At 32.2% G+C, this 16,745-nt stretch overlaps 2 protein-coding genes across 3 annotated transcripts; one reads left to right on the top strand and one right to left on the bottom strand.

The window, feature by feature from the left end:
* Positions 1-2,509: 2,509 nt before the first annotated feature.
* Positions 2,510-9,873, top strand: LOC139892480 (pantothenate kinase 2). Of its 2 annotated transcripts, XM_071875581.1 has the most exons (22): positions 2,510-2,770; positions 2,884-3,096; positions 3,233-3,255; positions 3,334-3,450; positions 3,547-3,666; positions 3,749-3,843; positions 3,928-4,021; positions 4,357-4,488; positions 5,207-5,319; positions 5,430-5,622; positions 6,461-6,669; positions 6,797-6,841; positions 6,960-7,008; positions 7,134-7,216; positions 7,304-7,420; positions 7,488-7,551; positions 8,039-8,185; positions 8,276-8,434; positions 8,514-8,597; positions 8,961-9,155; positions 9,408-9,479; positions 9,594-9,873. In XM_071875581.1, exons 1-22 carry the CDS (start codon positions 2,620-2,622, stop codon positions 9,681-9,683), a joined length of 2,565 nt encoding a protein of 854 aa, XP_071731682.1. In that variant the 5' UTR covers positions 2,510-2,619; the 3' UTR covers positions 9,684-9,873. The 2 variants fall into 2 exon arrangements, with proteins under 2 accessions (XP_071731682.1, XP_071731683.1); XM_071875582.1 differs by lacking the exons at positions 9,408-9,479; positions 9,594-9,873 and adding an exon at positions 9,239-9,401.
* Positions 9,874-10,661: 788 nt separating this feature from the next.
* On the bottom strand, positions 10,662-13,454 carry LOC139892479 (ribosome biogenesis protein BRX1 homolog 2-like). Its single transcript, XM_071875580.1, has 8 exons — positions 13,197-13,454; positions 12,951-13,092; positions 12,708-12,786; positions 12,471-12,595; positions 11,982-12,083; positions 11,319-11,387; positions 11,128-11,226; positions 10,662-11,022 (listed from the first exon to the last, which is right to left on the bottom strand). Exons 1-8 carry the CDS (start codon positions 13,385-13,387, stop codon positions 10,888-10,890), a joined length of 942 nt encoding a protein of 313 aa, XP_071731681.1. The 5' UTR covers positions 13,388-13,454; the 3' UTR covers positions 10,662-10,887.
* Between the last annotated feature and the right edge of the window lie 3,291 nt (positions 13,455-16,745).

Genomic DNA, 16,745 nt, shown 5'->3' with positions numbered 1-16,745 from the left:
AATATATTTAATTATCATTTAACATAATTAACCAAGTGTATCAATATCTTAATATGATTCATATGTACCTAGTAAGACGTTGTTATAACGATAATCGTTATATATATCGTTTTCGAGTTTCTTAAATTAATAGTCTCATTTTTATGTATATAACTCATTGTTAAAATACCTGATGAGATACATACTTATAATAAAATCATGTTAACTATATATATAACCATATATATATCATCGTATAGTTTTTACAAGTTTTAACGTTCGTGAATCACCGGTCAACTTGGGTGGTCAATTGTCTATATGAAACCTATTTCAATTAATCAAGTCTTAACAAGTTTGATTGCTTAACATGTTGGAAACACTTAATCATGTAAATATCAATTTCATTTAATATATATAAACATGAAAAAGTTCGGGTCACTACAAACAACGCTAGAACCATGGAAAACAAATACGATAGCAAAAGGGACACCGTGGACCAGGAGAACGTCGACCAACTGGTGCACAAGAGCATCTCGGGCAAAATTCAAGGGGCATAGCCAACTGGAAGTAAAGAAGGAAGATGGCGATCGGAGAGAAAACACACCGACATACGTCGTAAAGGCCAACCGACCTATAACAGGCGCGAGAACTGCAACAAGGATAAGATAGACCGAAAATCTACATCGTTCGTAAGTAAAAAGAAAAAGAAAATGTCCCGAGGAGTAAAGAAGCAAGAGTTACAAAACGAAAAGGAGAACAGTCGAAGGAAAAGAAGATGGTGCAGTGGAAAAAAGGTAAAGAGGTAGAGACAGAAAGATGAAGCTATGTTTTCAACGGACTATTAAAATTTTAAGTTTTATAGATTGATAAGGTGGGTGCATTTATAACAGATGTGTTAGGTTCAACTAATATTCAAAAAAGAATTTATCTCTTCTAACTTTGATTTTCTAGTCGAACTCATACATGTCTACTAATCATTCAGTTTTTCAAACCGTATTTTTAAGTTTAATATATGATTTGATTTAGTGTAATTTTGATTCAAACAAACTAATGTGTTTTAAACACTTGAATGACCCAATTGACAAAATGCATATAATGTAGTTACCAGACCATCATACAACGACCTAGTTGTTGAAGTTATGATATTCTCACAAAATGTGTCATGTTGAGATTGCCATTGAAAGAGTCAACAATGATTACAAGATAACAAATATGACTAGTACATATGAGTATAATAGCCCATTGTGAACGAAAAAAATCTCATCCGTTAATAACAACGTTAGCGACCTATAAACAGATGTATTAGGTTTCAACTAATATTGAACAAGGAATTTGTTTTCTAACATTGGTTTTCTAGTCAAACTCCAATAAAGTTTACTATTCATTCAGCTTTTCGAACCATATTTATAAGTTTAGTATATGATTTGATTTAGTGTAATTTCGATTCAAACAAACTACTGTGTTGTAAATACTTGAATGATCCAATTGAAAAAATGCATATAACGCAGTTAAGAGACTATCATAAGATGACTTAGTGGTTGACGTTATGATATTTTCACATGATGCTTCATGTTAAGATTACCATTGAAAGAGTCAAAAACCATTACATGATAACTCAATTATGCCTTGTACATTATATAAATAAGTATAACCTATATATTGTGAACATAAAAAAAAATCTCATCCGTTAATAACAACGTTTTATGAACATGATTTTTTTTTTTTTTTTTTAAATCGAAAAAACACCTTCATCTAACATGAGGGGATAACGAGCTCATAATGAATTGTTGAGGTACCATTTACGTAACTTCTTATTCTGTTTTAAAGTCCTACGGAGTAGTACAATTTCGATTTTTCCTTTTATTTTTTTATTAATTTTTTTATTGATTTAATTAATCAAACAAGATATTCATTCAATCATCCAAAGATCCTAAAGTACGAAGATACTTGTGTTTGACGAACTGTTCAACATAAGAACACCAATCACGACATCAACAGCCGAACAACCTCAAACTTGTTTGTTACTTCTCTCAACTACTTATTTATTCTGATTACCATTTGTTGCTTCACTCAAAATTAGTGTTTCTTTAAACATCACTTTATATATATTATTTAATCTAATAATTTTATTTTTAATTTAATATTTATGATCCATATTAAATTCTTTCATTTAAAGCCGCAAATTTTGATGGGATTAGTATTAAAGATTTATATTTATAGTCAAAAAAGTTGAGTAATTTGCATTTGATAAAAGTTAAAAAAGTCTATTTCAGGGGCTCATTATTGATTACAATTACAATTCATTATAATTACCTGAATTTTTTAGTTATTTTATTAATTTCCATGTGGGTATAATGATATATGATGTTGAATATTTATTAATTAGGGCTACATTTGTGATAATTCATTTGTGAATTGTCTGTTTATGAAATGAAGTAATTGAGGAATCAAAATATTTGAAATTGACCTGTTTAGGAGGTGGTTAGGTGAAGAGTGTGATAGCAGCATTCAATATAAAAAAAATAAAAAATGGAGGGTCTAATAAAAGACCAATCAATAGTAGAAGCAACTGATAATATAAATGAAGATATCCACAACCACAACAAAAATATAGTTGAGAAAGAAGATACAGGAAAAGAAATGGTTGGAAATTCGATTAATAGATCAGGTTCAAGGCCTCAACTTGATCTTAGTGGTGCTGCAATTCAAGGCAATTTTGAAGAACGAGACCCGACAATTTTGTTGCCGAATCAATCTGATGATATATCACATTTAGCACTTGACATTGGAGGTGATTCTTGGTTTCTTGATTAAAGTTTTGATCTTGTGTTGTTTGCATCATTAAAATACCATCTTTTTATTGACAAGTTTGTTTATTTTATTTATTTATCTAATGTGTACTAGGATCTCTTATCAAGTTAGTTTATTTTTCAAGACACGAGGATCGTATAGTTAATGACAAGAGGAAGAAGTCTTTAAGTGAGAGACTTGGTGTTATCAACGGTACCCGAAGGAGTTTCCCAATTCTTGGAGGAAGGCTGCATTTTGTAAAATTTGAAACGGCAAAAATTAACGAATGTTTAGATTTTATTCGTTCAAAACAACTTCACCGAGGAGGTGTAATTTCTTTGTTACTCTTGTGTTTTTTTAGTTCACTTATAATGTCTCACCTAGTTATTATTTATTATTTATTATTAATTCTTATAATATGGATAATGATAATGATATTGATGTCGCCATCCTTCAATTGCAGACAATGACAATGCGGTAATCAAGGTATATAGTATAGACATTCTTTTTCATTAAAGCTTGAACTTATGCATGTTATAATGACTAATACGAATGTTTTAAAAGGCGACAGGTGGTGGGGCATACAAGTTTGCCGACTTATTTAAAGAAAAACTTGGAGTTAGTATAGATAAAGAAGATGAGATGGATTGTCTCGTAGCTGGTTCAAACTTTTTGCTTAAGGTGCTTTTTACTAAAATTAAAGTAGAATCTGCATTATTTATTTGTGAAGTTCACAATTGTTTACAAATGTTTCTTAAAGATTTGAACTTTGTTTAGGCAATTCGTCATGAAGCCTTCACCCATAAGGAAGGTCACAAAGAGTTTGTTCAAATAGACCATAATGACATGTACCCGTACCTTCTTGTTAATATCGGTTCTGGTGTGAGCATGATAAAGGTACCTGTTTTTGTTCACTAAATGTTGTTTAATTTACTGTTACCTTGATGGTAACTAAGGTTTAAATGTTGGATTTATGTAGGTGGATGGAGATGGGAAGTTTCAAAGGGTTAGTGGCACAAATGTAGGTGGTGGTACGTATTGGGGTTTAGGAAGATTATTGACTAAGTGCAAGAGGTTTGTTACTCTTATCTTATGACCACTTTCATTCAATACTTTAATATTTATTGTTGGTTTTAATGAATATGTTTTGTATTATAGTTTTGATGAATTGTTGGAGTTAAGTCAAAGGGGAGATAACAGCTCGGTAGACATGCTTGTCGGGGATATTTATGGGGGCTTGGATTATTCAAAGGTAAATTGGTTACAATATACAAGGCACTATATTTGTAGGTTATGTCGATTTATTCAACTAGAGGTGGCAAATTGGGACAGTTGAGCGGGTTGGGTTAACCGAAAGCACGTTTAGTCCAAATTTTTTTTTGGTCTTTAGTTATTTCAGTTACAATTATTTGACTAAATCGACTAGGAGGTTTTATGCATTGAAATATGCAAGGTGAAATATGCATTGAAATACTTTTTAGCCACTATGGGCTATAATTCCCACCAAAATATACACCCACATAAATATAAAAAATTAAACCTTTTCGCTTTTTTAATACTTAACCTTGATCACATTTTATATTATAGATTGGACTTTCTGCATCGACAATTGCTTCCAGTTTTGGAAAGGCAATTTCTGAGAACAAGGAGGTTGAAGACTATAGACCAGAAGACATTTCCCTATCTCTTCTCCGTATGATTTCTTACAATATAGGCCAGGTATGAAAATATGATATATTTTTATAAAGTTTAGGTCTATAAATAAGTGTAATATAGAACATATTGCTCAAGTAAAAAAGGTGGTTACAAGTTGGTAGTATAAAATCATTGAATTTATCAATCAATAATGTGTACTTGTAGTTTGTAGTACTTTAGCAGGGTGGTGTTATAGATATTATACCATTTCTCGTTTTAAAACTAGCATCTTGTAGATTCGTTTTGTTGTTAATGTATTTTTATTGTATTTGATTTAAATAAGTATCGAAAGATGCTCTTTTGAACCTTCTAGTAGAACTTGCTTTATTTATTAAGATGATAACATAATTCATTTCTACCAGTTTTAGTTATCACCTTATGTGAATCGAAGTATCAAAAAACCAGAAGTGGCAGTTTGCGTGGTTCAGGTGGGTTGGGTGATGTGATTAATCCTTGTAATGGGTAATTGTTTATACTGATCGAAATTGGTGGGGTGGGGTTGGGTTGACCTATTTTTTAGTGTGTCAAATAATATAACTAAAAGTTATTATTTTGATAATAATTTTTTGACTTTCTTGATTATTCATAGTTTAAACATAACCCAAATTGACCCTTTCTTAAGTAAATTGGTTGAATTTGCCACTTCTTTTTCCAGGAACTATTATTTTAGGGAGGCTTGCTATTAGACTAATAGTATAAGTTTCGTGCTTGCATGTATCTGACTTCAGTGTTATTCCTGTAGATATCTTATTTAACCGCATTGCAACTTGGAATCAAACGGATATTTTTTGGAGGATTTTTCATAAGGGGTCATGCTTATACCATGGACACCATTTCATTTGCTGTCCAATTTTGGTAAATATTTAGTCTCGTCACACGTTTCTTTAAAAGTTGTATTTTATCCCACTAGATCTGCTTTCAGTTATTTTTTTCTTTATTCATGATAATAATAATGCATCACTTAGGTCGAAAGGAGATGCACAAGCTATGTTTTTGCGTCACGAAGGTTTTTTGGGAGCTTTAGGTGCATTTATGAGTTATGAAAAACATGGATTAGATGACTTAATGGTTCACCAGCTGGTCGAACGATTTCCAATGGGTGCTCCATATACTGGAGGAAAGATTCATGGGCCCCCACTTGGGGATTTGAATGAGAAGGCAAGTATTTGGTCACAAAACACAATATAATTTATATTATGATCATCTTTAAAAAGTATTGTTTACTGAAATTTATACATGCTTTTAGCTTTTTGTTAACCTTTAGTCTGGAGTTCAACGCAAATTGATTAAAGTTTAAACTTGATGCAAACTGTTCTAATATCCGTTTATATGAGTATGTTGAACGTTCCATGACTCCTGAAGGGTGGATACAAGGTCAAAATGTTATGTTTAGCAGTCGAATAGAGATAGTGACGTGATTGTTAACTTCATGTTGTAACTTTCTTTTAAATATATACTCTCTATCATTTTTGTAGCATTCTCTCTTTAGAATACATGCGTTAAGTGTAATGATGAAACTGTGACAATCTTGAGAAATATGAATGATGTTGTGTTGTAATAGCATTAGTTTCATATTTGATGCTATGAAGAAACAGGGAAGAGCTTTTTTTTTTTTACTCCATGAGTGTACTGTTATGTAATGTTGGCCAATAAAGAAAAATGTTATAAGCACCTCGATTGATCTTTTTGTATCTACAACATACTGTAGTATTTATATGTTGTATTCTGTGACTGAAATTTGTGACATTCTGTTATAAAAGAGCAACCTTTAACACGCTGTGCGTTTTTGACCGTTTAAACAATGTGCCAATTCATTCTATCTAGAGTTTTGTTGCATTCCGTCGTCGTGTTCAGACTCTTCATGTATACGTAGCGTTTTGATCCATCTGTTTCTCTAGATCCCAATGTTCTTTTGAGTTTAGTTATATAGGATTTTAGATATAATGCTTTGTTCTTTCATTATATATTTAATGAAAGGGTACATTACGTATTGCAGATATCATGGATGGAGAAGTTTGTACAAAAGGGAATCAAAATAACGGCTCCTGTTCCAACGGCTTCTCCAAGAACTACTGGTTTAGGTGGCTTTGAGGCTCCTTCATCGAGAGGAGCTACGTTACGTTCTGACGAAAGCAATTTGAATGTTGGTGTACTTCATCTAGTTCCCTCTTTAGAAGTTTTTCCATTGTTGGCTGACCCTAAAACGTATGTAATTGAGAATATATAATATCTTTTATCCTATTTTGAATTATTACTTTATCATATTTCGAGATAAAGTAGCGGTCCTTTGGCCTTTGATTTGTAGATGTTCTAATATTTATGTTATTTACAGTTATGAACCAAATACAATCGATCTTGCGGATCCCAATGAGCTTGAGTAAGTTTCAATTTCTTCTCTTTATTTTCCAAATTTTTTTTTTTTTTACTTAGAAGAGTTGCGTTCGTTATATGTATTCACTTATTGTTGCTTGTGTTGGATATATATCATGTTGTAGATATTGGTTTACGGTGCTATCTGAGCATATGCCTGACCTTGTTGAGAAGGTAAATGTAACGTTGAACATTCTATGACCTAATTTGAAATGATGTTTCAGAATATTTTATTCTTTTTATATATTTGTATATCTATTATCTAATTGTTTTTAATGCTGATGTAAATAAATTTGCAGGCGGTGGCGAGTGAAGGTGGAACGGATGATGCGAAAAGACGGGGCAATGCTTTTGCTCGTGCGTTTTCTGCTCATTTGGCGAGGTACACTTTCTGTTATTAATAAAAAAAAAAAAAAGTCAACTTTCTGAATTATAAACCGTTTGTGCATAACTAGTTAACGTAATACAGGTTGATGGAAGAACCGGCTGCTTATGGGAAATTAGGACTAGCTAATCTTCTCGAGTTGAGAGAAGAGTGCTTGAGAGAATTCAACTTTTTTGATTGCTATAGTACTATAAAACATAGGTATAATTTACATCATGTTTTTATGTTTTTATTCAACCTGTATGAAATTTCGGATTTGTATTGGCAGAGAGAACGAGGCTTCACTTGCTGTATTGCCTGATCTTTTAATGGAGCTCGATGGTATGAACGAGGTATGTTCAGTGTTGTGAACGCCGGCCGTCTCGTTCGACTAATCGGTTTGGTGACTAGCCCGTCCCGTTTTTCCCAAAAACGTCTAATTAGTTGGTCAACGCTAAAAAGTTAGGTCAAAGTTAGTCAAAGTCGGTCTGAGCCAAGGTTGGTCAAAGTTAGGTCAAATTTTTTATATTTATACATATGTTTGAAATATTTACGTTTAAAATATTTATGTTTGATATATTTGTTGTAATATATTACTAAAAGTCAACGATAGTCAACGTCCAACTTGACCTCGAGTCAAAGTCCCGACAGACTCGTCTCCGTCTCGCGACTTATACAACCGTGGGTATGTTTAAAGTGTGTCATGTCATATTGTCATGCAATTACCCTGAAATGAAATTTTCATTAAATTATATTTATTTGTTTGGTTTAGTACAAAAAACCTACAAAAGACTAATTGTGTTTACAATGTCATATGATATTGAAATTTTTCATCTTCAGGAAACAAGACTACTTACATTAATAGAAGGTGTTCTTGCTGCAAACATTTTCGATTGGGGATCTCGTGCGTGTGTTGATCTTTATCACAAAGGAACAATCATTGAAATCTATAGAATGAGTCGCAAAAAGATGCAACGACCTTGGCGGGCAAGTGAACTGAAATATCATTTTTTTATAGCAAGATCTTGATTATAAAAAAATTAAATAAACGAGATGGTGTTTGTGCATGTGTTTTAGGTTGATGATTTTGATGCGTTTAAAGAGAGAATGGGTTTTGGAGACAAGAAACCTCATTTTCGTCATAAACGGGCTTTGCTATTTGTGGACAACGCGGGTGCTGATGTTGTTTTAGGAATGCTTCCCTTGGCCCGTGAGCTTTTACGTCGTGGGACTGAAGTGGGTCAAATTGAAATAAATACGCTTTCAATTATAAAAATTATTAATTAAATTATAGTTATATTATTAATTATTGCAGGTTGTGCTAGTTGCAAACTCCCTTCCAGCTCTAAACGATATTACAGCAGCGGAACTTCCGGAAATCATTGCCGAGGCTGCCAAGGTTTAATCACCCACCACATGCCCTCTGTTTTTACTGGGAAAATTACTTGATTAACATTTTTAATTCATTATTTGGAAAATTCTTTTAGGAAATTAGTGTCCAAATAGTTGTTTTAACCAAATACCACCTTATTTCACACAAAAAGTGATTGCCATATGTTTGCAAGATACACTAAAAGATGGAAAAAGGTCCACCACCAAAACTAGCTTATCTAAAAAAAATATTATCTTGTAAAAAAATATTTATCGCTGTCTTGTCAAATGAGTTAAAAAAAAAAAAAAAGAAATTTAGGGTGTTTAGTCTTGCAGTTTAGTTTTCTTTTTTTCCTAAAGTTTCTGAAGTGAGCAACTGTTAATGTGACAGCACTGTGACATTCTTCGTGGAGCTGCTGAAGCTGGGGGCCTACTTATGGATGCGATGATCAATATTCAAGACAGTCCAAGGCAAAAGGGAAGTGCAACTCCCTTAATGGTCATTGAAAACGGTTGTGGGAGCCCGTGCATTGATTTGAGGCAGGTCAGCTCCGAGTTAGCTGCGCTTGCCAAAGATGCTGACTTGGTATGCCATTTTATAACTTTGAACACATTATTATTAACAGTTCAACGGATAACAGTTCAACGGATAAGGTTTTCTCTGTTCAGGCTACCAAAGGAGGGGAGTATTTTTACTCTGATGTATGCGGCCAAATTGAGTTATCCCGTGACCATTTATGACACTTTCGGGCGAAGTTTTAAATGCAAACCTATTGGATAACCAAGTTGGTAGTAAGGTATATATATGGTCATTTAAAGAGAATTGTGTAATTTTCAGGTCATTTTGGAAGGGATGGGGCGTTCATTGCATACCAACTTCAATGCTCGGTTTAAATGTGACGCTCTGAAGGTAAGTAACCAAATACCACTATTTTCATCAGGGGAATACCGCCTATGTATAAAACTTGTTGCATTTATGTTTTTGTGTGGTGATTTAATCATTATGAACAATGTTCTGTTGCAGCTTGCGATGGTGAAGAATCAACGATTAGCTGAGAAGTTGATTAAAGGAAACATATATGACTGTGTCTGCAGATATGAACCAGCTAGCTAGTTGAAACTTGAAAACTTGTAGTATGTTTGTTTGTTTAAGCTACTAACACTTGTTACATTTGTAGTATTGTACCATATGTGGCCTATCGGGCCATATTATTCTTTGATGTGTATTATAAGGCTTGCTTGAGGCCATCTAGGATTCACATATGTTTCTTTTAAACAAAAGTTTATAATGAATGATAATTATTATATAATGTTGTGTATCTGATTTTATGCTAACAAATTGATCACCAATTATGACACACCGTCGATGATAACGACGTGTGGCAGTCCTTAAGAAATCGTATCATATTATTTGTACATTTCGTCTAGTGGTATAATTATCTCTTTCGTTCAACAGTACCAAGTTCAATTCTTGGATTGCCCCTTTTTAATTATTTAAGAAAAGAAATGTCAAGGAATTTGGATTTGCCTTGTGAAAAGTGATTATGTAGAAATTTAATAATTAGTGTTTAGGTGTTTGGTTGATTATATAGAAGTTTAATAATTAGTGTTTTGGTAAATCAAGGAAATGAAAAATGATTATTACATTTTGGTATAGTAAGGGATTACTTGCTTTTTTCAGTTTTGCATTTGTGCCTGTGAAACTTCTGCTTCAATGAAATTGGTTGGCGATTACATATTAATGTTATATTTTAATTCACAATAAAAAATCTAAAAAATTAAAAAACACATTCAAGTTGGAATTTTTAGATAAGTTTTCTAAGATATGGCTTATAAAGATAATTTCAACATTTTTATTGAACAAGATAAAAATATTCACCGGGTAAAACCCATTACCTGAAAAAAAAGATAATTTCAACATGTTCAAGTTGGAACCTTTAGAGTAATTAGAATTTTCAAATAAGTTTTCTGAAAAAAATGTAAGTTATGAATTATAATTTCCTATTATATTTTCCTTAATTAATTAAACTTAAAAATAATAATCATGTTGAAGGCAAATAGTACTCCAAAGTAATGTATATGAAATTACCAATTCCCTGATGGTTGATCGATCTTCTTCTACATCAACATCATCACCATAAATTTGAAAAAGAAAAACACAATCGCATCCAACAAGTTTTACTCTATTAAACTTCAACAACACTTTCTGAGCATGAGAACATATGACAATAAGATCAATCCTACAGCAAAATATATGAAAAAAACTCTAAACGGTACAAAACTTCATCAGACTTTAAAAAGATCAAGTACATATCGAATTATTCTTCTTTCCACATGTCATCAAACTCATCAACCTCCAATGGGTTAGTCATCTCATGCATCTTTCTTCTCGTCTTAGCTTTAATCTTCGTTGCATACTTGCCCGCCTTCTTTTTCTTCTCCAATGAACGTATCTAACAAGGATTAAAACAAGAAAACGCATATTAAATATATATGTATCACATCACGTTACTTGAAAAAATTGCGATAAAAGGATGGGGATCGAAAATCTTTCTAACCATATTTGGTGAAACGTAGAATGGATTCTCATATAGAGTTGGACCTCCAAAGCTACCACCAAAGATCTTGATAGGGTTCAAACAAAATCGTGGACCGACCTGTTAACAGTTTATATACATGTCTCAAATAAAACCTAAATGGACCTCGAAATATGATCTTATATACATGTTCATTACTACAAAGTACAAACCTCGATAAGGGTCATTTTTTCCAGGCCTCCTCGGTCAATTTTATCTGCTCCAGTATGAGGACATGATATCTGTAACATAAATTAACCAATATCCATTACATTAAATTGCACTTAACAGACCTCAATATATTATAAGAAAACCATTTCCGAACTATCCTAATTTGAGACAAAAAAGCAAATACTCCACAGATCTCAAATATAAACCCAAAAGAGACACGGGTGTGACTATCATGTCAAAGCTTCATGTTTTAAATGGAAACATAATTAGATAAATAAGAATCGATACTAGACACTTCTAAATCAATAATAAAGAACGCCTTTAGGTGTGCACGGTCAAATCTTAATCATGACCTACATAGACTTTTAATTTCAGCAAAGTATACTGATGTCATCAGCAATCCATCAAATAAAGATGGATAACTTTTGCAGTATATGCTCAATCAGATAAAGAAAAATTAATTAACATTACACCGGTAAAATATTAATTTGCAACAACCATTTTTAAAATTTTCTTTTTTGCATGTTGCTAATAAATGAGCTGAATGAAAACACACATTCCCAAAATCGAATACCAAATATACATGGAAAATGTTGGCATTCTAACACGAAAGCAATAAAATACATAGAAAATATATACGTTATGTTAGCAATATAGTCACCAACCTGGTAATTGCGAAACCAAATGTGGTCATCAACAATTGAGAACACAAACACATGGTCATGGTAGGGCTTTGATTTCCTGTGCTCCTTAGGGGTCCCAAATATCTGTTCACAAGTGAAGGAAACCAAACAAAGATTAATGACACTATAGCATATCAAGTTTAGAAAATAAATTTTTTAACAAAACCTACTTTAGAGTAAAAAGCAATCACCAAAATCTTGCCAGATATATCATAATATGTGTATAAAAAATGCAGATGCAAGTGCACAGATTGAATTAATAATTAATAATAAGCATTATGTTAGAAGTGTTTATACAAAAGTAGTTCCAAATGTCCATATTACTTTATCGTACATTATATGTGCATTACATCAAAACATAATAGTAGTTACCAAAAGGGTTGCTGCAAGTTGCATGCTGAAATCTACATGAACATTATACTAAAAGCATACTAAAAACCCGCTATTTCAAAAAAATATAAGAATACATACCTGTGTAATCATTTCCTTCAAAAGTTTCCAGTGTGGATCTTTATCAAAATTTGATGAAAATGTAAGAAGAGGTCGGGAACCTTTGAGATGATTCCCTGTAAGCTTTAACTCTTCCATCGTATGAACTAAAATAATATAAATCAAATCATCAATAAGAACAGCATATCAACAAATCATACCATATTGTCATAGCATATTTCCTAATTTGTAAAACAAATGAGTCAACTATAAGCTTACCTGCATTCACTAAGAACTTGACAGATGGACCGTTCGGGCACTTAGACATCCACAAGTAAAGATCTTTATGTTTCCTGCACTGAAAATTACAAATTACAAACAAAAAAAATAAATCATCAAAAGTGTTTTTTTATAAATTACACACATGAAATAAATCCAATATGAAACATACAAATACACAAACTAGTATAAATCGCAACAGCAATAATTGCATTAATGAAATGAATGCATATATAAACTGACCTCAAAGAAGAGACATGAAGAACAGCTCTTAAGTTCAACAAGCTCATTTAGGGTTGCACCTTTAGTAGCTTTAGACTCAACTTTATTATCTTTCTTACAATGAGGCAAAACTGACACCAAATTCAACATCAGATGCCGATACCTAAAAATTAATCAATCGCAAAAATCAATTCAACAAACAAACCCTAGCTATATAGATAGTACTATTTATATCATCAATCAATAACAAATTAACTAAAACTGAACCTGTAGTTAATTCGACGAGAACACGTTACTAAAACTTTCTCTTTGTTTCTAAAACCAGCAGAGTCGTTTTTTTGTTCAATTTCCGATTTGTCTTTCCAACCTAAAAGTGTTCGTTTGGGTCTTTCCGGCGCCGTTTCTTCCTTTTTGGCCGCCGGTGGATCTACTTCGGTATGCTTTCGCTTTTTCCCCATTTTAGAATTTGGGAGTGAAATCGAGGGGCTGAGTATTGATTGATTTTGGTTTAAACCCTAGAACAGATGTTATCTGTAAATCAGGGTTTTTAGAAGAAAGCGGGTAGTGTTCATTGTTAATGGGCTTTTGGACCTAATCTTTTACTAATAAATCAGAGATGAGATAAATGGTAACTAGGCCCAGTTTATTGGCTTTTTAATATTATCAATATTCATTGTCATCATTCATCTATTCTATCTATACTACCATATAAATCTCAAAAATGATAATCTTATAAATAAAAATTATTCAAAGTTAAAAAAATTCAAAAATAAATAAAAAAATATCTAAGCCACATTATAATATCATTAAAATAATTGATTATATTTAATAAAAATATTATAATGTTAATTATATAATATATATATACATGAAGTATTATGTAAAACCTTATAATACAACACCCCGTGACCATATTTACAATGAAGCATTATGTACAAAATTATGGTAAAACACCCTCATAACCATATGTACAATATTTGAAGTATTATGTACAACTTTATAATAAAACACCCACATGACCATATGTACAAACTTTAAAATAAATTGTACAATCTTTTATAAAACACCACATGAACACATGTACAAATTTTGAAGCATATTGTACAACTTCATTGTATTTTAATTTATAAAAAAATTTCAAGAGACATTTGTTATTACTAATAATTATTATTCAAAATATAACCATAAATACTCATTTTTAAAGCAAACGTTATAATTATAATTATAAATATAAATGCCAACGAAGCATTGCTTCAACGGCATCTCATTCACCTTGTATGTTGGGACTGGGGGTTAGGTCATGGGTTCGAGCCTCGCTCTGCCCATTCTATTAATTAATCTGCCTGAAATATAAATATCCAGATTGACCCCATAGGGGTTTTCTCCCAGATCCATTCAGGATTCAAACCTGGTCCGCCTGTCCCTCGAGATGGTTAAAGGATTGGGTTCCTGTAATGCGATTCAGGTTTCCTCCCGAACGTGTATGTGTGCGCAAATGATAAGTGTCGTTGAAATAAATGATACACTGATGCAAAACTTGTCGTTAAAAAAAATAACAATTATAATTATAATTATTATATTATTATATTATTATATTATTATAATTATTATTATTATTATTATTATTATTATTATTATTATTATTATTATTATTATTATTATTATTATTATTATTATTATTATTATTCAAATATAAGTTCTCTTTATAGGATTAATTACGTTACATATATATGCGAAATAAATGTCTCAATAAAATATTGTAATATATGCTTTTATAACAAAGAAAATAATAATTGTAATGAAAAATGAAAGAGGGTATTAGAAAATAAATGTAGTTCATTTATTCCGATCAAATAAAGTATATCAATATTTTTATAAAAAATGACAAGTTTCTTAGTCGGAATCCTTGGTTCCATTGTTCATTAAACTAAATGACTTTAGTATTTACATTCACTTAATACCTAAAACATATCATTAAACTGTTTCGTTTAAACAATACCGTGATTTCACGGGTCATTTCACTAGTCTGTATACTATTACTCATCCCATAATGTATACAAGTTTTGGACCCATAACCATGATGTATACAAGTTTTGGAGTTAGTCTCGCATTCCGCCAACCACCTATATAATATTTCTAGAGAAAAAAAATTATAGTATCCAACTATAAATTTTTAATAACATTAGTTTAAAGTTAATAAGCTTATCATAACCTAAAAATACTAATTCGTTTTAACATACGAAACATCTATTACAATTGTAAAAAAAATGTAGCGTCGTTTTCATTTTTTTTCATTTTTGATTATATACGAACTAACTAATTGTGTGCTGATATCGCTCCATTTATATATGCTTTATCTCGCGATATCTACTTCACTTTGCTCGGTTTATGACTATCTTGGAGCCTATTTTGTGTGCTATTGAGCTAAATGGTTATTTGGGGGCTAAGGACTTGATTTGGTGTAAAATTGATCAAATCTTGGGCAAAAGTGGCTAAGAAAATGGAGAGTGCAGAATCAGCTTCAAAAGCGCCGCTCCTCATTCAAGAGCGTCGCTCCTGTGAGCCAAAAGCGCCGCACCAAATGCAAAAGCGACGTTCTCATGCACATTTCAGCTCCATTTTCCACCAGTGAGCAAAAGCGACGTTCCTATAGCCAGAAGCGCCGCTCCTATCCAGCAAAAGCGTCGCTCCTACAACAAAAGTGTCGCCCCTGATTTGAACCAAAAGAGGCGTTCCTGATTAAAAGCGCCGCTCCTCATTAAAGTTAAAAGCGCCGCTCCTGAGCCAAAAGCGGCGCTCCTGTCGCTGTTTCAGCCCTGATTTTCAGCACTATAAAAGGAACGAGATTAGGTCATTTTTCATATGCATCTTTGGAGAGCAGCTGCTTTAGGTCTGAATTTCACACACAAACCCTAATTTCATCATCCATTGGTGTTTAATGGTGGATTCAAGGAAGCTAGCTCAAGATCCATCATTGTTTAGCTTAGATCTTCATCTTCTTTACATTTTGGGTTGTAATCTTCACTTTACTTCACATACTTTGCATTGATTACTTGTAATAACTTGAAGATGATGATTGTTTACATTTCTATGCTTATTATTAGTTTGATTTTGACCATGATTGGCTAAATCTCTTGTGTTTGCTTATCTATGAATCTCTAATGCTAGTGTTTGCCCCAAATCAATTGAATAATGTTGTTTGAATGAATTACATGATCATGTGTTGTTGAGTTAGCTAAAGATCCATTGCTACGAGTTTGTTTTAGGCTTTACTTTGATTACATATGTTGTGTAGCTCTCTTAGTGATTTGAGAAGTGAATCAATGTGTGCTTCAACACCTTGGGTGATCTAGACAACTAGCTTAGGAATTGCAAGTGATTGTGTTCTTGATCTAGGTTGGTTTTTCAATTGGCCTCTAGTCAACATAGTAGTGCCGATTATCTTAAATGATTTCGATAGTTGGGGGTTTTAAGTGATTTCAACCCAAGTTTAATCTCAATGACCAAATCATGCTTAACTCGATCTTAGGATACAATGCTTTTGTGAATTCGCGGAGTGTCATTTGATTTGAGGTTTGGTAGTGATGCTAAACATTTAATAGTTCAACAACTAATGAGATAGCAAAATAGGCAAAACGGGGCAAGCCAAGCATAGAGAGGATTAGATAAGTGAGCACGTCTTAGTTAAATTGTTTTAAGTCTTAATACTTTGCTACTTGTTTCTTGCTACTAGTTTACTTGTTAAATTTAGGTTTGTTTAATTGTGCAAGTTTTAGTTGTTAATTAATATCAATCGAAACCCCCCAATCAAACAAA

The sequence above is a fragment of the Rutidosis leptorrhynchoides genome, chromosome 2, assembly GCF_046630445.1.
Source record: "Rutidosis leptorrhynchoides isolate AG116_Rl617_1_P2 chromosome 2, CSIRO_AGI_Rlap_v1, whole genome shotgun sequence".
Taxonomy (NCBI): Eukaryota; Viridiplantae; Streptophyta; class Magnoliopsida; order Asterales; family Asteraceae; genus Rutidosis; species Rutidosis leptorrhynchoides.
The sequence above is the reverse complement of the archived record's forward strand: the minus strand, read 5'-3'. Positions and strand labels throughout refer to the sequence as shown.

Excerpts from the sequence above, each read along its gene's own strand:
- LOC139892480 (XM_071875581.1), top strand. The coding sequence starts at position 2,620 with ATGGTTGGAAATTCGATTAATAGATCAGGTTCAAGGCCTCAACTTGAT. Across the intron at positions 3,667-3,748 it reads CTGGTGTGAGCATGATAAAG|GTGGATGGAGATGGGAAGTT; the intron begins GTACCTGTTTTT and ends GGATTTATGTAG. Across the intron at positions 5,623-6,460 it reads TTGGGGATTTGAATGAGAAG|ATATCATGGATGGAGAAGTT; the intron begins GCAAGTATTTGG and ends TACGTATTGCAG.
- LOC139892479 (XM_071875580.1), bottom strand. The coding sequence starts at position 13,387 with ATGGGGAAAAAGCGAAAGCATACCGAAGTAGATCCACCGGCGGCCAAA. Across the intron at positions 12,596-12,707 it reads CAAGTTCTTAGTGAATGCAG|TTCATACGATGGAAGAGTTA; the intron begins GTAAGCTTATAG and ends ATATTATTTTAG. Across the intron at positions 12,084-12,470 it reads TGAAGGAAATGATTACACAG|ATATTTGGGACCCCTAAGGA; the intron begins GTATGTATTCTT and ends ACTTGTGAACAG.